The sequence below is a fragment of the Phyllopteryx taeniolatus genome, chromosome 2 (genome assembly GCF_024500385.1).
Source record: "Phyllopteryx taeniolatus isolate TA_2022b chromosome 2, UOR_Ptae_1.2, whole genome shotgun sequence".
In the NCBI taxonomy this organism is placed as follows: domain Eukaryota; kingdom Metazoa; phylum Chordata; class Actinopteri; order Syngnathiformes; family Syngnathidae; genus Phyllopteryx; species Phyllopteryx taeniolatus.
In genome coordinates this window covers 31,371,222-31,395,734 of record NC_084503.1, presented here as the reverse complement: position 1 = coordinate 31,395,734, position 24,513 = coordinate 31,371,222, and the positions used below count along the sequence as shown (strand labels likewise).

Sequence of the window (24,513 nt, the reverse complement as noted above, 5' to 3'; positions counted from 1 at the left end):
AAAAAATACTGTTTTAAATGGCTCGTAAAGAGTGCTGATCTCAATCCAATTGAAAATCTTTGGGAGGAGTTGAAATCTGTCAATTGGGGAAAGAACTCTGCAAAAATTCAAGAGCTTGAACAAATTGCAAAGGAAGAGTGGGAGAAAAAAATCACCTGAAGAAGAAGTATCATCTTTTATTGTCATGAACATGCATGCTTGCACACGAAATTTGATCTCTGCATTTAACCCATCACAGTGAACACATACACATCTTAGTGGAACACACTGCAGCAGGGGGCAGCTGAAGCGCCCGGGGAGCATTTGGGGGTATCAGTCTCTTGCTCAAGGACACCACAGCTGTGAGTCCGGGGGATGTTGGCGGATGGTCCAGTCGGGGTCTTGAACCTAGGTCCCCCACAGTGGTAGACGATGATCTTAACCATTGGGCCACGGCTCCCCGAGAAGTGCAAAAAGCCTATAGATGGATACGAGAAACGTTTGCAGACTGGCATCGCTGCCAAAGGGTGTGCAACCAAATATTAAGGAGGGTGGCCATTATTCCCGGACAAGCTGTTTTCTTTTTTTTTTTTCTTTGAAATTACAAATGACTAAATTGGGAAAAAAAAACAATTTTCTTCCTTAAATTGCTTTAGACCTCCAATTAAAAAATTATATAAGTTTGGTAAATTTCCATTTATTTCTGAAGACGATGTACAGGTTATGCAAAAAAAATAAAAAATAAAGGGGGTGCTAATAATGGTGAGCACAACTGCAAATAGATCCGATTCGTGTATGGGCAAAGGACTTTTCGTGCAGTCAACTTCATGACTCAGGTAGAATCATGAGTAGGGCTTAGTTATACGGTCAGGTCCATCAAAATGTTTTTTTTGTTTTTGTTTTTTTTTTAAATAATTTTTTTTCTCTCTCTCCAAGGTTGCACAGTATAACTCCAGTTTTGACAGTTATGCAGAGAGAAAAGCTGTGAGGTGGAAAAAGTCAAAAGAAAAGCCATAGCTCACTGAGGCGTGTCGGATGCCCCAGATCCTCCCTGTGCTTTTCCACGTGGCCCCGTACAAATTATTGATTTGTCATTGTTATTGTTTTCGTTAACATCCCTCAAGCGCCATAAAAAGGTGTGGACTAGGTAATGTGATCCAATACCATCTACGTATGTCAAGATGGTTATGGTCAGTTTTGATTGACACTGTCAGAGTGCTATTTCATTTAATATTGTGGTTAAGGCTGGACGATCCATCAAAATGGAATCGTGATTTCTATTTGGCTTTTCACGATCATAAAAACATTACACAGTAATCAAAGAAAAATGATTAACGTACCGAACAGCGGGGTGTGTGTGTGTGTGTGTGTGTATGTGTATGTGTATGCAAGTTCCTGCATTGTAAAACCACCCTGAAGGCACCTTGCTTGCTTGCAGCAAGCATGGGATTAAGTTATGCTGCCCTCCCTGAGCGTGCATCAAGCTGTTCATTGACACTCCAGTTGGAGTTTACTGTAAAACTAAACACGCCACAAAATCTATTACAATCGTTGTATATTTGCAACACATGGGTCACTTTAAAAATATAGCCAGTTTAATACTAATACTCAGTCATTACACGATCAGGATTTTTTTGGGCCGATCATAGTTTAAACAAACTGATAACCTATCCGATCAGAATATTTACAGTGCTGTAAAAAAATACCGTCCCCCTTCTCAAATTCTTATATTTTTGCATATAGTTTCCCCTCTTTGTTTAAGATTATCAAATAAATGTAACTATCAGACAATTATAAACAGTGAACTTAAAATGCTATTTTTAAATGGTGACTTCATTGATTAAGGAAAAAAAAACTATTCAGTTACCTGACCCTGTGTGAAAAAGTAATAGAAAAAGTAATGGAAAAAGTAATAGAAAAAGATGAGAGAGGCCTGTAATTTCCATCACAGGTATACCTCACCAATGAGAGACAAAATAAGAAAAATAAATCCAGAAAATCACTTTCTCAGTTTTAAAGAATTTATTAGCAAATTATGGTGGAAAATATGTATTTGGTCACCTATAAACAAGCAACATTTCTGGCTCTCACAGACCTGTAATTTCTTCTTTAAGAGGCTCCTCTGTCCTCCACTCGTTACCCGTATTAATGGTACCTCTATTAATGGTACCTGTTTGAACTCGTTATCACTATAAAAGACACCTGTCCATAACCTCAAACGGTCACACTCTAAACTCCACTATGGTCAAGACCAAAGAGCTGTCAAAGGACACCAGAAGCAAAATTGTAGACCTGCACTAGGCTGGGTAGACTGTATCTGCAATAGGTAAGCAGGTTGTTGTGAAGAAATCAACTGTGGGAGCAATTATTAGAAAATGGAAGACATACAAGACCACTGATAATCTCCCTCGATCTGGGGCGCCACGCAATAACTCACTCCGTGGGGTCAAAATGTTCACAAGAACGGTGAGCAAAAATCCCAGAACCACACGGGGGGACCTAGTGAATGACCTGCAGGGAGCTGGCACCAAAGTAACAAAGGTTACCATCAGTAATACACTACGCCAGAGACTCAAACCTGCAGTGCCAGCTGTGTCTCCCTGCTTAAGCCAGTACATGTCCAGGCCCATCTGAAGTTTGCTAGAGAGCAATTAGATGATCCAGAAGAGGATTGGGAGAATGTCATATGGTCAGATGAAACCAAAATATAACTTTTTGGTAAAAACTCAACTTATCAGGTTTGGAGGACGGTAGAATGCTGAGTTGCATCCAAAGAACACCATACCTACTGTGAAGCATGGGGGTGAAAACATCATGCTTTACGGCTGTTTTTCTGCAAAGGCACCAGGACAACTGATTCATCTAAAGAAAAGAGTGAAAACGTCCTTCCATCCGCAAGGGCATTGAAGATGAAATGTGGCTGGGTCTTTCAGCATGACAGCGATCCCAAACACACCGCCCGGACAACGAAGGAGTGGCTTCGTAAGAAGCATTTCAAGGTCCTGGAGTGGCCCAGCCAGTCTCCAGATCTCAACCCTATAGAAAACCTTTGGAGGGAGTTGAAAGTTGGTGTTGCCCAGCGACAGCCCCAAAACATCCAACGGTGGACGACTGGTTAGAGCATCAGCCTCACAGTTCCCGGGTTCAATCCCCGGCCACGCCTGTGTGGAGTTTGCATGTTCTCCCCGTGCCTGCGTGGGTTTTCTCCGGGCAGTCCGGTTTCCTCCCACATCCCAAAAACATGCATGAATTGAAGACTCTAAATTGCCCGTAGGTGTGAATGTGAGTGCGATTGGTTGGTTGTTTGTATGTGCCCTGCGATTGGCTGGCAACCAGTTCAGGTTGTACCCCGCCTCCTGCCCGATGTTAGCTGGGATAGGCTCCAGCATGCCTGCGACCCTAGTGAGGAGAAGCGGCTCAGAAAATGGATGGATGGATTAGTTTTTATTAATTATATTTGTTGCATTTAATGTTAAATTTTTAAATAATTATGTAAATAATTTAATAAATGCCCCTTATCAGAAACTAACGCCGTTGACCAACACTAATCTTTGCGTCCAAAGAAACAAAACATCCATCCATCCATCCATTTTCTGAGCCGCTTCTCCTCACTAGGGTCGCGGGCGAGCTGGAGCCTATCCCAGCTAGCTGTCATCGGGCAGGAGGCGGGGTACACCCTGAACTGGTTGCCAGCCAATCGCAGGGCACATACAAACAAACAACCATTCGCACTCACAGTCACACCTACGGGCAATTTAGTCTCCAATCAATGCATGTTTTTGGGATGTGGGAGGAAACCGGAGTGCCCGGTGAAAACCCACGCAGGCACGGGGAGAACATTCAAACTCCACACAGGCGGGGCCGGGGATTGAACCCAGGTCCTCAGAACTGTGAGGCTGACGTTCTAACCAGTTGTCCACCGTGCCGGCGAAACAAAACAAAAAAAAAAACAAAAAATCAATCCAGTTACTTTGGACGAAGCCACCTCTGGCTTTGTATCCCCCCCCCCATTTCCAGTGGGCTCATAGGACCCAGAGCCAGTATTGTTAATGCACCAGTTTGTGCTGTTGGACAAAGAAGGACCACTAAGTGAAAATGTAGATGGTAAAATTTGCAATACAGACAAGACAGATGGCAATCCTGGATTACAATGGATGGACTTTCCCTCAAGCTATAATAACAGGTCATGCTACAGAGGTAAATGGGGAGGGAAGTATGGTCTCATATGTCATTTATGCTTTCAAGGACTACAATTTTGGCTGCTGTTTGTGCTAAAGGACTGACCCTATGTAGCCTCTGTTCTTTCCAATGTGGGAATTGGGTTGTATTGCGTCACGCAAAGAGGGCTGGAAGAATAATGGTTTCACTGGCCTTGTCGTGTGAGTGAAGCATGTGAGCACTAAAACATTTACTTCCTGAATTAAACTTGATTGAAACAATGGTGGGGATGCTACGTTATATTTCACACGGCAACAAAAAAAGGATAATAAAACTCTTATTGCTGTGGAGTTTGGAAGATAAAAGCAGAGGGAAGAGGGAGGGAAGGAAGAAGTAAGTATATGTGAAGTGTATGTGTGTGTTTTTGGCAGGGAGTCCAAAGAGCTCGAGTCTTTTGTTGGCTGACATTCTAAGGTACCATGGTTACAGGTTAGCCCAGCTAAATCCGGTTTTAACACTGTGCTGGGCGAGGCAATTTTCAAAGCAAACTGAATTACCTGCAACTCTGATTTATGGTTGGGAATGAGCATATTACTGATAGACTGCTATTGTGTTTTTTTTTTTTGTTTGGTTTTTTTTCAGGGCCGAAGCGATACAATTATTAGTAGTCCAGGAGACCAATAATCATTTTGCGTTAAAAATGAAAATATTGTAAAAATTTTAAATAATAAAAACATCAACAATTGACTTAATTTAAATACCTTTAAGCTTTATTACAATTTTTCAGATTTGCAACATGTTTTTTTTTTAAACCTTACAAAATAGGCATCTTTGTTTTAAAATTCTAACAATTTGCAGCTGCCTGCTCCTCCTGTAGCAGCAGAAATAGTTAAAAAGCCATTATTTCCCAAGTTTTAAACATGAATGATTTGCTGTTGCACACACACAATTCCCTAGCCATCCCCTCAACGTGCATGCTTCCCTGCAATAAAACCTGAATTTCCTCTCTCGCTCTCTCTCTCTCTCACACACACACACACACACACACACACAGAATTCTTACTTTTATCACTGGCTATTTCCCTATCAGTATTATTAGCAACCATGTTTCAAGTGGTTAAACCTCTCCCTGGAACCTCTAATATGGTTGACCTGGCAAATTATCAGCTAGCTGAGTGTTAGCCTGCGAGCTAACCTCTTCGCATTGTCTGCTGGGGTAGCTCAAGGCAAGGCACTGGCAGCTTTATTTATACAGTGCATTTAATACACAAGGTAACTCAATCTGCAGTGGCTGTGCATGGGTAACCAATCAGGTGGTGCTGTTAGCGTGACAATGCTGAATAGAGAAGTCACAGACAGAGAGGCTCACTGCGGCTGCAACAGAGCCAAAATAACCCAGTATTAAATTATGGGCCGTCGGATTAAAAAAAGGCAGACGCCGATGTGCGCCAAAATGCCAAATATTGGCCCGGCCGATAATCTGTCTGTCACTAGGGTATACTAATTGAACGATCGATTAACCGAATTAAGGTGGTGTGGAATTAGATTATGAATCACATCTTGAAACAATTAAGACAAAATTGATTGCACTACTTTGGTCTGAACAGGTTTGCTGTCTAAAGAAAGACAACGCGACGTGTCAGCTATGGGAAGTAGAGCTACATCAATGGAGACCTCTACTATGGTTCAACTCAGTTCTGATCAGTATAACATTGGTGCCCACGCTAGAGTTCTGAAAATTCCAAAAGATTGTCCAATTTAAAGTGAAAATTAATATATTAATTGATTGTTCAATGTATCCAAAGTCAATCAAGTAAATGTCCAACCCCATTGCTCAATGTCAGAAAAGCTAGTCATATCACAAATATTTTCCCACACGAAGGACAACATCCCAATTCGTTGTGACTACGATTCGATTATCGGTTTCTTTAATGCTTTTTTTCCTTTTTTTTTCTCACTGTCCAACTACTTTTTTCAAAATAGTATTTGTAATGCCCCACATTTCCATGATTAAAATAAATTACAGATGAATGCGATTGCTCATTTTAAGACCAAGACAACCATTAGCCGACTTAAATACCATGGAGGATCACTGTGATGGTAAGGTCCTTGAACTCAAAATGCAGGAAATCAGAGCGTAAGTGGAGAAAACCTAAACTCCAAATTTATTATGACCTCGACAGACAAAGTCTTTGTAATTTTAACCAATATTTAGTCAGGGCTAGACAGCCCTGACTAAATACAGGTTTTCTGTAATCAGTAGTAAGAATCTCAACAATGCACACTCGTTTGCTCTGGTTGACAAGCTCACTTAGGCCCCTCATCAGATGGCTCCAGAACTCCTCACAACAGATGAATTGAAGGAATTTGCTTATTTTAGTGAAAAATACAATCCATCAGGTCAAATATCAGCACAGATTGGCAAAATGATCAAATGATGCAGCATCTAAAACCACCAATGGAAGTGTTTCTGAATGGCTTATAAAGTATAAATGTGAAATGTAAATATTACCTGTTTAAAGGAGCAAAAATGGACTTATTCTTCCCTCTGTTACTTTTGATTCTAATTTTGCATTTTCATGTAAACATGTTTTCTTTTTCTTTTATTTAATGTAATACATTTACCAAATAAAAACATATAATCCATTAAAAATTTTTTATTGATTTAAAATAAAAATACAATGTAATTTTGAGACCCATCATTGTGTTGATCTAAAAAATCATAAAACTCAGCACTGGTGCAAAATAGTCCAAACGAACGCAAATAACATTTCTAATATTATGAATATTTAATATATAGTACTAATAGAGTTTTCATCTTACGAGCTCCTTGTCGTGGGTGACGTACACCGGTAACCAATTCATTTCTGTTTTTCTAGTGCGTGTGCATTACTATGTAGCTGTTCACTGTTCGATTATTTTCTCTCTGCAATGTGGTTATAGCCAGACTTCTGTGAAAAGATTTACTGTACACCTCAGCACTCACAGTATTTCTCTACCTTTCACATTAGCCCTTGTTCACCTTTACTAATAACGGTACTTGTCAGAAGTGTAACGAATTTTCGAGCACGGAGGCGAGCGTTAATTACTTAGAGGAGAGGATCTGTAATGCGAAAGGATAGTGTTTAGCTAGCTAGCAAGCGCAGCTCATAGCTTGTGCGGACTCTGAGCACGTTAGCTTGGTGTGTAGCGTTCCCCCGTGGATGTGAGCAGCTGGTAAAGGAGGAAGAATGGATGAATGTGCCATTTGTTTTTTTTGTTTTTTAACCAGCTTGGAGCTGATTGGTTTGTTTGACCTGTCCACGAGTCCACTTCCGATTGGTGAGCTTGTACACAGATTTTGGGTCAGTGAGGAATGCTGCAAAAAACAACAACAACAAAAACACAGCTTTGGCAGTCACATCATCACGTCTGAAATCACGATTTAGATCAGAAAAAAAATATATATCCATCCATCTATTTTCTATAGCTCTTGTCCTCATTAGGGTCACAGGTTTGCTGGCATCTCTACCAGCTGACTTCAGGGGGGACACCAGACCTGGAGATGTCCTAATTATGCAGTTGACAGTAGGTATACACTGATAGTGTTCATTGCAGTTCAAGTTTGAATTAGTTGGTTGTTCTCTATGGCAGAAAAATGATAAATAAAAACAACTAATTTGTGAAAATGGAAGCTTTTATTTGTTCATTTTTACTTGGATTAATCACACGGATCTACACTAAGGCTAAGGATGGGTTTATCCTGGTTATGACCAGGTCTAAAGGCCTGGCAGGTGGTCTCTGCCCACCCTGGACCACACAAAAACCCTGATATACCCCTCCCTTGCTTCAGGTCCCTCTGGGATTAATTTGCAATAAAAATGTTCCTCCAAATTAGAAAGTTGCTCCTCCAATTAAGTCATTGATTAGCAAAACTGCTCCTCAAAGAAAAGAAAAAGTTATTGCGAGCAGCCTGTCAGTGCTATCGCACTACTCTTAGAAGAGTGTGTGTCTGTCACAGTAGGTGGTGTATTCCAGTAGTCAGATAGGTATTTATCATTGAGGCCTCTGCCCATCCACTAATTCTGTTCCGCGCCTACTTCGTCTGGGCCTCCCTCGCCCTGGTCTAACATCTCAGACACATCCATCTGCCTCCCGAGAGCGGCTTCTTACACATTAACTGTCCGTGGTGTTGTTGTAAGGCGGCAACTTTCCGCTGATCGCTTAGCTTTTAACTCTCGGCCAGACCTGTGCGCCAAATGCTGTCGACTTTGAGACCGATAAGGACATCGTGCAAAAATCCTTAGTGCGGCGGACGAGCTCGTTGTGATTTGATGCTGGTTATTGGTCGCTGAAGGGAGATTACGGTGATTGTAGTTTTGCTCTGGGAGATGCACAAAGGAGCATTGGGATGTTCCTCTACAAAGCCCTTAAACAGAGAGATGATGATGAAGAAGACAGTCAGGTATGTCATCAAGTGATCATTTTTTTTGTTTTTTGTTTTTTAGGAGCTACACGGCAACACCAAAAAGTGAGTCTTTCAGTTGCGCAATCTGAATCAGATCCATATGAAACTTTATTTGAGGGCTGGGTGATATGACCTAAAATCCATATCACGGTATAAATTGAATCCCCTGAAGGGTAACGGTATATATTGCAATCGGAACTTAAGTGTAAAAATTGAAATTAATGTTTTGTATCGCTCTTACTGTATGAATAACAAAAAACTAAGGTATGGAGTTTTGAAAACCTCTTGTGCTGATCTAAAAACTCTAAATTAAAATTCAGTACTCTACGGTGCAAACACAATTAACATTACTAATATTAGCAATATTATAGTAGTATTGTATTTTATATAATGTATTAATATACTTGAGACCTTAGGCTCCTCCTGGCTGACGTCTCAGGTAACGGAGATGGTTGGTTTTCATATCGGTTTGCTGTGTACCTGTTATTTATCTCTATACAATTTTTAAATTACAGTACCTGCTACTTTACTGTTTATAGGTAGTTACTGTTGTGAGATTTGCCTTCTGTCCATCCAATGTTGCCGTAGGTCCTCTGAATGTGGGCTGTGTCCGAAATCAGTCCCTAACCACAACAGAGGTCACTATATGGTGGTTACGCCATTTTGTAATGGTGTCCTAATACTTAGTGATCAAATTGAGTGCCCTATATAGTGCACTAGAAATTTACCACAAATCATTGCATAAAGTAGTGAACAACCGATGGTCACTCACTGAGTCTTGATTTACAGTACCATAATGCATTGCGTCTTCAGAGAAAGAATGGCAGGACTAGATACGTTGCAGACGGAGGGGGGTGAATTTTTCGTATAAATGTAAGTAGCTTTTCAACAAAGCTTTGATTGTTGGCATTTTTATAGCAATGCACAGTAAAATCATCTCATTTTAATGTGCAATTTTCCTTAATATTTTTAACCAACACAACAGCCTACGTAGTCAATGTGCGACAGCTATGATGTCATTAACAGAACACCATGCAGTGTCTGAAAGCGGTTATGAATGAGGTCACTAAATAGTCCACTATGTAGTGCAACCCTACATAGGGAGTAGGGAGTGAGTGAACGATTTTGGACACAGCTCTAGTGTTTAGTGATGGGCACGGCAGTTCTTATGAGCGTACTCAATCTACTGAATCACTAGAATCAGTTTGTTCAAAAGATTCGTTCACTGAATCATTCAGTTCTTTGTCACAGAATCATTCAAGGGCTTCTTCATTGAGTTCAAGATTCAGCCCAGAGGTTCACGTTCACTCAACGCGTTCACCGAAGCACTCTGTGTTGTTGTTTTCATGTATTGTAAACTTGGAAAGGCAGGGAGATCATTTTTTAAATTTTTTTATTATTTTTTTTTTTAAGATAAGTTATGACCTACCTATCTCTCGCACAGCAAGCTCTCGAACACTCTGCTTCGTGATGACTCGTCATGACTCGTGAACACCCGTGCGGCGAGCTCAGCTACCGCACATATCCTTCTGCGTCCCCTCTTACATCCTCACAGGCTCCTGGCAAGACCGGTCTGCATTCGTGCTTCCTGTTCACCCACCTTCCTGTTATTGTCATCTGATTAGTGTAAAGCGTCTTTGAGCATCTTGAGGTTTCATGTATTATTATTAAACAAAAAGCTTTAATAATCGCATTAGAGACACAGAGGGGATGATATGTATGTGTACATATATACATTTACTATTAATTTACATTTATTTTAAATGTGTGCTTGTTTTCATGTGCTTGAGTGACTCATCTTTTGCCGTTAGCTTGGAGAAATGGATGCAAGTGAAAGCTATCCCTCTGAGGACGAATGGTTAAAATCACTCAGTTCTTTCACTGCATAATATGTTGTTCCTTGCGCCAACGAATCACTCACCGTACTAGATCGCAGTGAACTTCTGCCTGAGTCACTCATGGCAGGACAGTTCACTGCATACCTACTAGTGCGTCTGTTCTTGGCGGATCACAAACAAAAAAGTTCAATGAACGAATCACTCGTGGCTGAGAGTACATTCATTCATTCATTTTCCATACTGCTTATCCTCATTAGGGTCGCAGGCGTGCTGGAACCTACCCCAGCTATCTTTGGGCGAGAGGCGGGGTACACCCTGAACTGGTTGCCAGCCGAGGACAAATATAAACAAACAACCATTCGCACTCACATGCACACCTACGGGAAGTTTAGAGTCTTCAGTCAACCTACCATGAGAAAACCCACGCAGGCACGGGGAGAACATGCAAACTCCACACAGGTGAGGCTGGGATTTGAACCCCGGTCCTCAGAACTGTGATGCAGATGTGCTAACCAGTCATCTACTGTGCCGCCACAGTACATTCAGTTCACTTTCAGTTCATCAGCACATTCAGTTCACTTTGCAGTACATTTCATTTCATATGATACCTCAGTAAACATGTGAAATACAAATTAAAATCATCCAAGTGTCGTCCAGACATTTTTCTGAGCCCTGAAATCAGGTCATTCAATTTTCTGGAGCTTTTCTACTTCACTTGTGAAGCTCCCCGCCTACCTCTTCGCTCCCGAGCCAGCACTGTCAATGTAACAAGCACGTGTGCTCTCACAAGTGGGTCCTCTACACCGAGGCAACCCATCAGAGAAAGGAGATGGTCAAAGCGGATACAAAACTGGGTCAAACAGAAGTAGCTGTCAGAGGGACCTTTTCTGGACACTCATATGACAAAACCAAGGTGTTTTTTTTATTTTTTATTAAATTGACACTTTTATACTGAGTCCATGTTAGAGAGTCACTCAATGGAGTTTTAAATAATCAAAATATGGGACCTTTAACAATATATTTCCATGTTCAGTTTAAACTGCAGCAAAACCAAATGCACAATCTAAATTGGATGTGGATAAAACTAGCTTTGACATAACAGATTGATTGATTGAAGATAGGATTGGTCAAAGATGTATGGATTGAATATCGATAAGAGTGAGTTTGACTTCTGAAAATCACAAAAGATTTGACACGAGGTTTAAGTGTCTGAACAAGTGTAATGAGATTTTTGCAGGTGTATTTCAAATTCCAGACACATCCGCAATCTGGACTGGATTTTAACTTTACAGATTCTGACCCAGCGTACATTTTATTTTTTTTCCAAAATGCATGATATTTGATAGATTTCAGCAACTTGAACATGTGAAATAGGATTTTTCCATGTTAGAGTGCAGCCAAATGGACAATCTGAATCAGATCCAGATGAAACTTTTTATGTCATATTACTATTGTTTCTGACACTGCATACACAGCAAATTTTAATCAATTTAATCATCTAAATTTGTAAAATAGGGTTTTTTGTGACTAAATTCTAGCCAAATGTGCAATCTGATCAACTCTGGATAAGACTTAATTTGAATTTACAGCTTCTTACACTTCATACACTTTGAAAATTCAAAGCTATTAAGATTTGACCGATTCACAGTTAGCCTCTGAACGTGTTAAATTGGATTTTTGAGGTAAAATTTAAATTGCTGTCATTGGAGCTGATTCAGATTAAATTTCAATTATTATTATTATTTTAAATACAGCCATATCTGGACTCGCACCAGAAATTAATCTTGCACACAAATAAACCCGAAAAAGCCACTTTACTTCCTCTTCTGACTTTTTAGATTTTTGTCTTACTTTTAGAAATAGTTGAAGTGCTTTAATGGATTCCTTGCGTATTCTGGGAGGGATTAGGCCCATTAATCCTTATGAGGTTCTCCTGAGCTGCGATGGAGGATTTTTTAAATTGAACATTCCAGAAATATAAATCCTTGTTTTGGGAAATAAAAAAGTTATATAAAATTGTGATTCTATTTTTAAATCTATCATAACTGGCTGACACCTCCAGCTCATACAGTATAGCTTCTTAGTTGTTGATTTCTATTAAATTTATAATTGTTTGAATTTTACCAATTTTATTGGCACATTCACTCAAAATATTCATCTTCTCTTCTCTTGCCAGTCCCAGAAACCCTGGATAGAAAGCACTTTCACCAAGAGGGAATGTGTGTACATACTTCCAGTGTCAAAGGACCCCCACAGGTATGTGTTTGCGCTCCAGCAGTGAGCCAGGTGGTGGTAGCCATGGAAACGGTGTAATTGTATGGCGTGTGTGTGTTAGAGAAGGCCCAAACCTCAACCACCATTCTCACAATGGATACATGAGTCCGCTTCCAACCTTGTTTTTAAGACTGAATTTAATTATAGCTCGACTATATTTGTTAACGTCCTCTGTAAGTAACCTGTAAATTAAACTTGTTTTTATATGCCTACTGAGTATGATCTCTGCCAACAATGTTAATTTTAATGTCTGTCTAAACACAGGATTTTGCAAAAAGTACTTGACAGAATACATTCAAATTTAGTGTTGAACTCGATTAAGATTCAGATCTGGAACTTTTCCATGGCATTTTCCAGCACTTAATATCTCAGGTAATAATGCCATCTTCTTAATGAAAAAAAATCTGGAATAAACAGAAGGCAGGACTATATGAGGTGTATAATTTGGTGCTGATCCAAATAATGATTTTGCGGTCTTGGTGAAGGTTAGCACTCTAATATGACTACAATGCTAGTTTTTGTTTTGTTTAGTTTGTTTTCTTTCCCAAATCGCAGTGTCATTTTTTAATATATTTGGGAATATGTTCATGCTACAGAACTCCGTTATTTTGCACTCAATGCATTTGGTACAGGAAAGGTATATAAAAAGTGATTTTTATTTTTATTTTATTTTTTTTAATTAAAGTTCATGGTTATTTGATATACAGTGTAGTTGATTCCCACAGTTGCAGGCCTTACTGTTTACCTGCTTTGTGTGTTACATCATCTTTGTTTTTAGTTATTCTTTGGGAGAACTGTGCTTTCCTCTTCCTTCCGAAACAGTTATTCTTTCTCTTTGTGTTTTCTTTTGCATCAATAATTTGCCTTTTCTCCTGCAGCTACAGTGCATGTTAGTGCTAGTTAGGTTAGTGAATGTTGAACCATGGCCCAAAGAATGGGACATACTGTATCAGTACAGCAATGTATCGTATGATATTTTATTAAAATCATGTTGTATGTGATATCAATACACTAACACTTTTTACACCAAGTACCACCTAAAAAAAATGTAGGTCTCTACGTACCACTATAATGACCAACATTAAAATGCAATAACGTAGTAGGCCTTAGTGTTCATAAAAAAAGAGACAGATTTTTTTTATTCGCAAAAAGTATTTTTCATATTATAAGCCATTGTAATATTAAACACAAGTTGAATCTTAACACTGTGTTTAGATATAGGAAAATGAGAAAAATCTGTACAAAAACAGGGATTTGGTTAAAATGTATTGCACATAAAAGTTAAATAAAATTGCACCTAAGTAAAAGTTTAAAAAGAAGCAGTTGTTATGCTACATTCAGAGCGTACACGAAGTGAACTGTCGCCTCGTGTCCCTCACAGGAGTTTGATCGCGGAAGTTAGTTGTACACACTGAATGCGCATTCGCTTCATTTGTGCCACATTGATAACGAGCGCAACGACGACAAAGCGCTCTGAGCAGCCACGGCAAGCACTACGGGTCCCCTTGGCTGGTTACTTTTGATTTTATTTATTTTTTCTTCAGTTCTCCGCTTCCCCGCAACCCTCGCAGTCGGCTGCGGTGCACTGTGAGCAGCCACGGCAAGCACTTTGTGTGCCCCCCACCACCCACCCCCCAGCTGGTTCCCTTTGCTTTTTTTTGTGTTGTTTTGCTTCCTAGTTTTCCGCTTCCAGCCTCTTGACCCTCATGGGCGGCCACGGTGTGCTGTGAGCGGCTACAGAGGCCAGCGATCAGCCACCCCCACCACCCACCCGACTGGCCCTTTGCTCACAATCCTCCAAGCCAATCGGTTGTGGCAACGCGATTTGTGGCCTGGAGTTCAAATTTCTCAACTCGAGTGAATGGGCAAATTTTTGCTAGCCGCCCCACTCGTGTGACGTCAAACGGGTCATATGCGTTGCCCGGCACGGATTTGTGCCTATTCACTCGAACTGCATTGACTTTGTAATCGCGTCGTGTGAATGTTTCAGTTCACATCCTGGGTGAACGCAACATTAAAGATTAAATGCAAATGTATTGTACTAAAAAGTTAAATATAGTGATTATTTGGCATACCACCAGAGGGAGCTCGTGTACCACTAGCGGTACTAGTACCACACTTTGAGAATCAGTGCACTATTCATTACCTCAGTCAGCATGCATTCTTTTCCTGCACTGTGACTTTGGTTTCTGTTATAAATCCCCTACTTCCTGTATGGTCTGACTGCATCGCCAGTAGCTTTTTTCTTTTTATTTATTTATTTATTTTTCAAGTCTCTGTTCACGTAGTCATTGGAGGATCTCACATGTCAATCATTATATGTAGCACCAATCCTGATCCTGGTCCTGATTTTGTCACTTAGTATGTTGTTGATGATTATGGTCAATCTGCACTGGAAGTAGTACTGCAACACCACTTGGACAAAGTTTAGCACAAAAGTACATGGTTGAATATAGATTGTGTACATCGATCATGTTTAGCCAATTCAGCATTAATTATAGCTACAAGGAGTTGTGAACAGGCCCTCGCACCCTCGTTTTCATGATGACTCGTCAAACTTCTACGCCATGCTCCACTCACATTGACAGCGTTGGCAAGAAAAAAGCTTGGAAATTTAGCATCCCCGTCTGCAGTCGTGCAGTGGTTTGCAACCCCTGCATATTTTTGATTGACCCAAATATAAGCTTTCAGTTGTAACTTCAACAACAAAATATGTAACAAGCAGCATATTATGCAGTAGTTTTCAGAATGTAATAAAACAGAATTGTGATGCGTATTCTGTACATTATGTAACAAAACAGCATTTTTAAACAGTAGCTTTCAGAAATATGTAACAAAGCGGCATTTTATGCAGTAGCTTTCGGAAATATGTAACAAAACATAATTTGTATGTTTTTTTTGTTTACTTAGCATTCTTATTTGTTTTGTAACATTAGCTTAATTTCAAATGCTAACTTGAACCTTGCAAGTTAATGTTTTCCCAATGCTTTTCCAAAACCTTCCTACAGATGTTTCACAATAAAATCGTTACCAAGAAATTAATAGTGTATGCCCACGAAAACGCGAGGGGGCTCATAATTTGAAAAGAATGCAAATCATGTTAAGTTTGTATTAACAGCGTCATGCAGTAACTTTAACAATGCAAATGGGAGCGAGAACTCTTATTAAAATACAATGAATTACACTTGTGAAACAAATGAAATTTGAGGGGAAAAAAGTCCTGTTATTCTCTTACTGATTGTTTTTATTTTTGTTTGTTTTGTCCATTGTTGCCCCTGAGAAAGCATTCCAATCATCTGCAGCGACACAAAAATATCACTATGTAATTTATCTTACTTTTACCAGTGTTTTTTGCAAAAGTATCAGTACATTTACTTAAGTAATGAATACAAGTACTTTTAACATCACTGCATTTGAGTAAAATAATCCCCTTTCTAGAAATGTCATAGGATCTTTTAAAAAATATTTGTTATATTCACGGACCCCTTGCATTTACACTGTACCGCTAGGGGTCCACAGACCCCCTGTTGAGAAACACTGGTCTAGTGTACCTGCTTACAGCTGGTGCTCATTTGGGCAAATTCCCTATTAGGAGTTTGGCAAAGCTGGAGCCCTGGAATTTGGCTAATATGGCTGCTTCAAACCAAAATGGCCAACTTCCTGTATAATTTCGCCTATGGGTCAATTTTCCATGGGTCCTGTCTGTGTCAATCTTAAAACTGGTGCGAGGGGCCTAATTATTTGTATTGGGGACTTGTTCCATACATACAGTTCCACCAGAAAGTATTCAGACCCCTTCACGTTGTCCACATTTTGCTATGTAACAGACTTATTCTAAAGCTGATTTGAGTATAGTTTTCTTTTAATAAATTTACATAAAACATCCCTCAATGGCAAAGTAAACAAATATTTTGGACATTTGTAAAAATGTATTTAAAAAAATGCAAAAATAATAGGTACACAGGTATTCACACCCTTTGCTATGACACTCAAACTTAAGCTCAGTTGTATCTGTTTTCCACTGATCATCCTTGAGATGCTTCTCCAACATGAATAAAGTCCACCTGTGGTAAATTTAGGTGATTGAACATCATTTGAAATGGCGCACCTGTCTATATAAGGTCTCATAGTTGGCAGTGCATATCAGAGCAAGAACCAAGCAATGAAGTCTAAGGAATTGTCTGCAGACCTCCGAGACAGGATTGTGTCAAGGCACAAATGTGTGGTAGGATGCAAAAGAATTGCAACAGCACTGAAGGTCCCGAAAAGCACTGTCGTCTCGATTATTCGGAAATGAAAGAAGTTTGGAACCACCAGGATCCTTCCTAGATATGGCCGTCCGACCAAGCTGAGTAATCGGGGAAGAAGGGCCTTGGTCAGAGAGGTGAACAAGAACCCTATGGCCACTAAGGCGGATCTCCAGTGTTCTCTTGAGGAGATCGGAGAACCATCCAGAAGGTCAACAATTGCTCCACCAATCATCAGGCCTTTATGGTAGAGTGGACCAGACAGAAGCCACTTCTCACTAAACATGGCAGCCGGCTTGGAATTTGCCAAAAGCCACCTTAAGGATTCTCAGACCTGCAGAAACAAAATTCTCTGGTCTGATGAAACCAAAATTGAACTTTTTGGCCTGAATTGCAAGTGTCATATCGGAGATGAGGCAATGCTCATCAGCTGGCTAACACCATTCCTCCTGTGAAGCATGGTGCTGGCAGCATCATGCTGTGGGGCTGTTTTTCTGCTGCAGGAACTGGGGGACTAGTCCGCATAGTGGGTAAGATGACAGCTGCCAAATATAGAGAAAATCTTCACGAGAACTTGATCCAGAGTGCTCTGGAACTCAGACAAGGGCATCGATTCACCTTCCAACACGGCAATGACCCAAAGCACACAGCCAAGATAACAAAGGAGTGGCTTGAGGGGCAGCCTGTGAATTTCCTTGAGTGGGCCAGCCAGAGTCCGGACTTGAATCCAATTGAACATCTCTGGAAAGACCTAAAAATGGCTGTACACCGACGCTGCCCATCCAGCCTGACTCACCTTGAGAGGATCTGCAGGGACGAATGGCAGAAAATGCCCCAAAACAGGTGTGGCAAGCTCGTAGAGACATACCCAAGAAGACTTGAGGCTGTGATTGCTGACAAAGGTGCTTCAACAAAATATTAAGCCAAGGGTGTGAACACTTATGTACCGATTATGTTTAAATGTTTAAATTTTCAATACATTTGCACAACTGTCTGAAAATATGTTTTTACTTTGTCATTATGGGATATTTTACGTAGATGTACTTTTTATTTATTTTATTTTTTTAAACTACACTCAAATTAGCTTTTGAATAAGTCTGTATCATAGCAAAATGTGAAACGAGTGAAGGGATGTGAATACTTTCTGGTGGCACTGTAGGTTACACATGGATACACGCACTTGCAAAAATTGGCGGGTTTTCAGGCATGTTGAGACCAAACCTTGATCTAAAAAAAAAATTAGAATAATAAACACAGTTAAACCTAATTACAGACAATTAGTTACAGAATTAATCCAGAACTCTGCCAGCCCAGTTGAAAGTCCTCTTGTTGGCCCTAATGTCTTTCTTGCATGGTAGCGCTCACTGTGAACTCTGTTTGAATTCAACCTTGTGAATGCTTCATGTCATATGTTTAAATTCCATCTAGATGCCTTCCAGGATGCCAGATTTGCCAGCAGCTAGTCCGGTGAGTCCTGCCTCAGTCTTTGTTTTCTGCATTCTTTGGTCAAGCGGGATTAGCCCAGAGAGAATTTCTGCTACCCAGAAGCAGCCTGAAGGCCGAGTGTAATTACACTCGGCAGAAACACACCTCAGGAAACAATTAACTGCCAGGCTTTGTGATGCCACATTCTTTGCTGTGCTGATCACCTGAGTGGAGAAGCTCATGTTTCGTATTAATTATAATGATCGTGACCTCACTTGTAAAGATCATTAAAAGAAAAATACAGTACAGTGGTCACTTTTTTCTGTTTCAGCCATTCTTAGATAATAAGGTTAGTGTTAAAACTGTAGTATTTATCTTCATTTGGAGGTGTTTTCTTTCAGTAGAATACGATACTATATTTAAAAAAAAAAAAAAAGAAAAAGAAAAGAAAGAAAGCTGAACAAAACAAACAGTATCTTTGAGAACCAAATACAAAAAAAGTTACTGTCTTAGTCACAGCTACCTCACACTTGATTTGTTCATCTCTCAGGCCTGAAAGAATTACATTAGTATGGACTTAATCATCAATGCTCAATGTATTTATTTACATATTTATTTGCTGGAAGCATACTGATATACAGTGGAACCATTAAGGTCAAACACAATCTGTTTGTGGAATTTTTGTCATAGGAACTAGTGGAAATAAAAATGATTTGTTGAAAGTCAAGCCTTTTTTTAACTGTGCATGCAATGTTTTAAGTACATTTTAACATTCCTAGGAGCCCCACCACAGTTATTAGTAATATGTAAAAATAATACAATACTCGAGACATAATGTGAAGGTGAATCACAATAAGAATGCCTAACAGTTGATAGCATACACGCTACCTTAACTTTAATAAGGCTTACGAAGTCCATAACTACGGTGTATATTCTTTTCTCGTAACACCTGCTGCTTTTTTTTTTTTTTAAATGTCACAACAAAAGATGGCAAAAAATATACAAGTGCAAACTTAGCCTTGTTGCTCATGAATCTGAGGACTAAAATTTTCCCAAATGTTTTACTTGATTTTCAGATCATTTGACACAGACATTTGACAAAGGTTCCACTATATTTTTAGCTTTAATTCTGATATTTGTTGCGCTTTGAAGGTTTTAAAAAGTGCGCACATTTAAAATAAAATGGTTGAAGTATGCTTACAAATGACAGACAATCTGTCAGGTAACAATACTTAGGTCTGTTATTATAGTCAAATAACAATGCCATAATCTATCTATTATGCATAATCAATTTACCACAGTTGCCAGAGGCTGGGAAAAGCTTATACATTTCTCTTGAAAGTAGTTTGGAAATGTCCGAGTATGTCTTTTGTTTACTAATTGTTCCTGTACAATAAACAACAACTGAATTTGTAACCACGTGCGTGTGCACCGTGTGTGCAGGTGCTGCTGTGGGCGTCTGGTGCGGCAGCATGCTGGCTTCACAGCCAGCCTGGCCAACAAGTACTCGGACGTGAAGACGGGTGAGAGCTCTGGCGGGCCTGCGCCGGAGCTGGAAGAGTGGTCGGTGGAAAAACACACAGAGGCTAGCCCCACTGACGCCTATGGTGTTGTTAACTTCCAGGGAGGCTCGCACTCATATAGAGCCAAGGTAGGGAAGTCTCTGTGTAGGAGGGCATGTTAGTCATTTTTCAAGTACAAGTATGTACTGAATGTGCCATGGATTGTGGGCAGGGAATTGTTAACACAAAAAGCATAAAGTTGGCTTTATTATCAGAACACCATATACAATGTACACATCATAGAGGAATTTAATTGACAGCTATACTAACAACTATATTAAGAAAATATAGTATTCAAATGTTTTTTGTAAATATGAATACTTTCTGAAAAAAATACTTACACATAATTTTGCATGTTATTATATTTAAATGTATTTATATTTACAAATTAGTTTTTATTCATATGAAAATAAGTATTATACAAATTATTTATGTAAAATATTTGTTTTAATTTTTGTATAAACAAAAAATCCTAAATTACCACTGCAAATAGTAGTAGTCAGAGGCGGGGTACACCCTGAACCGGTCGCCAGCCAGTCGCACAGCACATATGAACAAACAACCATTTGCGCTCACATTCACACCTACAGGCAATTAGAGTCTCCAATTAACCTACCAGGCATGATATTGGCATGTGGGAGCAAACCAGAGTACCCTGAGAAAACCCACGCAGGCACGGGGAGTTTCATGCAAACTCCACACAGGTGAGGCCGGATTTGAACCCGGGTCTTCAGAACTGTGAGGCAGATGTGGTAACCAGTCGGTCACCGTACCGCTGCAGCTGTTTATTATTATACAAAAACGAATGTAGTATGCTTATGTTTTATAAAATTAATTATTATACTCATGTTCATTCATTATATTATAAATGTTATTCATTTACTATTATCATTATTATTAATGTATAGTTAACATTTTTTTCAGATAAAAAGGGGAAAAAACTCAAAAATATGGCTAGCTGCTTTTTATTAGAGATCACAATTTGTATATTTACAATGATAAACAAATAATAACTAATTAATATTAAGATATACACATACAGTGGACCAAAAAAAGTATTTAGTCAGTCACCAATTGTGCATGTTCTCCCACTTAAAAAGATGAGAGATGCCTGTAATTTTCATCATAGGTATACCTCACCTATGAGAGACAAAAGGAGGGGAACAAATCGATTAAATCACATTATCTTATTTTTAAAGAATTTATTAGCAAATTATGGTGGAAAATAAGTATTTGCTTACCTACAAACAAGCAAGATGTCTGGCTCTCACAGACCTGTAACTTCTTTTAAAAGGCTCCTCTGTCCTCCACTCGTTACGTGTATTAATGGCACCTGTTTTAACTCGTTATCAGTATAAAAAACACCTGTCCACAACTTCAAACAGTCCCACTCCAAACTCCACTATGGCCAGGACCAAAGAACTCTCAAAGGACACCAGAAACAAAATTGTAGACCTGCACCATGCTGGGAAGACTGAAACTGCAATAGGTAAGCAGCTTGGCGTGAAGAAATCAACTGTGGGAGCAATTATTAGAAAGTGGAAGACATACAACACCACTTCAAGATTATTAATCTCCCACGATCTGGAGCCCCACGCAAGAGCTCACCCCGTGGGGTCAATATGATCACAAGAATGAGCAAAAATCCCAGAATCACACGGGGGACCAAGTGAATGACCTGCAGAGAGCTTGGACCAAAGTAACAAAGGCTACCATCAGTAACACACTCCGCAGCCAGGGACTCAAATCCTGCAGTGCCTGACGTGTCCCCCTGCTTAAGGCAGTACATGTCCAGGCCCGTCTGAAGTTTGCTAGAGAGCATTTGGATGATCCAGAAGAGGATTGGGAGAATATCATATGGTCAGATGAAACCAAAATCGAACTTTTTGTAAAAAGTCAAATTGTCATGTTTGGAGGAGAAAGAATGCTGAGTCGCATCCAAAGAACACCATACCTTCTGTGAAGCATGGGGGTGGAAACATCATGCTTTGGGGCTGTTTTTCTGCAAAGGGACCAGGACGACTGATCCATGTAAAGGAAAGAATGAATGGGGCCATGTATCGTGAGATTTTGAGTGAAAACCTCCTTTCATCAGCAAGGGCATTGAAGATGAAACATGGCTGGGTCTTTCAGCATGACAATGATCCCAAACACACCGCCCGGGCAACAAAGGAGTGGCTTCGTAAGAAGATTTCAAGGTCCTGGATTGGCCCAGCCAGTCTCCAGATCTCAACCCCAAAGAAAATCTTTGGAGGGAGTTGAAAGTCTGTGTTGCCCAGCGACACAGCCCCAAAACATCACTGCTCTAGAGGAGAGCTGCATGGAGGAATGGTCCAAAATACCAGCAACAGTGTGTGGAAAACCTAGTGAAGACATTTGAACTCTGTCATTGTCAGCAAAGGGTATATAACAAAGTATTGAGATGAACTTTTGTTGTTGACCAAATCCCGTAATTTCTCGTGTATAATGCGCACCTATGTATAATACGCACCCCCAAAGTTGACCTCAAAATTCAGGAAAACCCTTCTACCTATGTATAATGCATTTTTACAATGCATGATTTTGCTTCTACCCATATGATCAAAACATGAAGTATTATCTGTATTTTTTTCATTTTTTCAAATAATTATTCTGAAGTTAATTAAACACTTTTTTTGAACACGTAATACTTTTTTTTTTATTTACTTGCTCTTATTTTGAAATTCACAGCCCTACTTTTATTTAGTGAATGAGAAAACACACAGTTGTGCTCATGTTTGATTACCCAGGCGGAATTTGTAAGACGGGTACAATTCTTAAAAAAAACATGAAGGGCCAGACGAAACACATTTAGTTTTATTTTAATGGGATTCAAATTAAACTGTCAATCATTTCAGAAAAGCATTATCAAACAAAATATAACCATAAAGAAATTAATGATGGCTGTTGTTCAGTCATCAGTCGTATTTATATTTTTAAAAAAATGTGAAGTTTTTTTTGGGGGGGGAATGTGCATTTAACACGAGAGATTACGGTACTTATTTTCCACTGTAATGTGCTAAAAAAATAATCTTTAAAAATCAGACTGTGATTTTGTGGATTTTTTTATTTTTATTTATTTTTTCTCATTTTGTCTCTCATAGGTGAGGTATACCTATGATGAAAATTACAGGCCTCTCTCATCTTAAGTGGGAGAACTTGCACAATTGGTGGCTGATTAATACTTTTTTGCCCCACTGTGTGTTCAAGTCTCACAGAATGTGTGCAAGATTTCTGCAATTATTCCGAACCTTTTTGTTTTATTTTTTTTTTTTTACATTTTATTATGTCATGAACTCGAATTAAAAATGTTAATATGTAGAAACTAAAAATAAAAAGGATAATGGGAAAAGGTGTCTCTTCTACTTGTAGTCTCAAGCAACAGTTCTGGTTCAGGTTTTTTTTTTTTTTTTTTTTTTTTTTTTTTTTTTAATTCTACCAGTTGCAATTGTTAGTCTTTTGTTGTTGTTGCTGTTGAGCTGTTTATTAGAAAAAGTGAGAAAATAGCCTAACTTGTGTGTTTTGTAAATGTCACATTTTTATGTAACGACCAAAAAGGTTTTTAAAATAAGAGGAAATAATAATCCATGTACTCCTCAGGAGAAAAAGCTAATATATTTTGGTTGACATTTAAAATGTGTTCATCTTCATTGCTCTTCCATGTGTGTTTGTTTGTGCTTATTAAATATCCGTCCAGTATGTGCGTTTGTCCTACGACTCTCGTCCAGAGAGCATTCTACGGCTGATGCTAAAGGAGTGGCACATGGAGCTGCCTAAGATCCTCATCTCTGTCCACGGGGGTGTGCAAAACTTTGAGCTCCATCCTCGCATCAAGCAGGTGGTGGGCAAGGGCCTCATCAAGGCAGCCGTCACCACGGGTGCCTGGATTCTCACCGGCGGTGTCAACACAGGTTTGGAGATACTCAACTTTCCCTCTTACATTACAGTGCCACGTTCTAAGTTCATAAGAGTTGATGTTTTAGCCTTTCTTTAATGACCAAATACAAATGGTTTTTTTTTTATTACAAGTAGAATACGATATGTAATATACACAAAATAGGGGGAAAAAGGTTTCTTTAGGTGTGCTCTCCCCTAATATGGCATCTCTGAAACCTAAATTGAAATGATCCATAAATAAAATGCTAACCATATTATCACCATATTTCCTAAAATAATAGCAGTTCCCCTCATCCATTTCAAATTAATAAATGCCAGAATGCAGGGAAAAAAAATTCAGAAAGGAACCGAAACTGCCTTAGTTCATAAAAGCTATCGTTCACACGCAGACAATGGGGCGGCTGTGGCTCAGTTGGTAGAGGGGGTCGTCCAGTGACTGAACGGTTGCCTTTTCAAATCCATGTCTGACTGACTGCTGTCGAAGTGAGTGTCCTTGGGCAAGAGACTAAACCTTAATTTGCTCCCAGTGGAGCTGGAAGCACCTTGCATGGCAGCATCTGCCCATTGATGTATGAATGGGGACCGTATGGGGTAGTTAAGTGCAATCCATTTACCATTTACAGTGAAGAGTCAGCTGTTGAGGAAGTTTATACTCTGTTGCTAACCAA

The 24,513-nt window shown here is 39.5% G+C and overlaps 1 protein-coding gene across 1 annotated transcript in view; it reads left to right on the top strand.

The window, feature by feature from the left end:
• Positions 1–8,391: 8,391 nt before the first annotated feature.
• Positions 8,392–24,513, top strand: part of LOC133474232 (transient receptor potential cation channel subfamily M member 7-like) — a 60,508-nt gene continuing 44,386 nt past the window's right edge. Inside the window, 5 exon segments of the mRNA XM_061765709.1 lie at positions 8,392–8,581; positions 12,599–12,678; positions 18,372–18,410; positions 19,812–20,019; positions 23,646–23,859. Of these exon segments, the coding sequence (XP_061621693.1) occupies positions 8,528–8,581; positions 12,599–12,678; positions 18,372–18,410; positions 19,812–20,019; positions 23,646–23,859 (595 nt within the window). The 5' untranslated portion in view covers positions 8,392–8,527.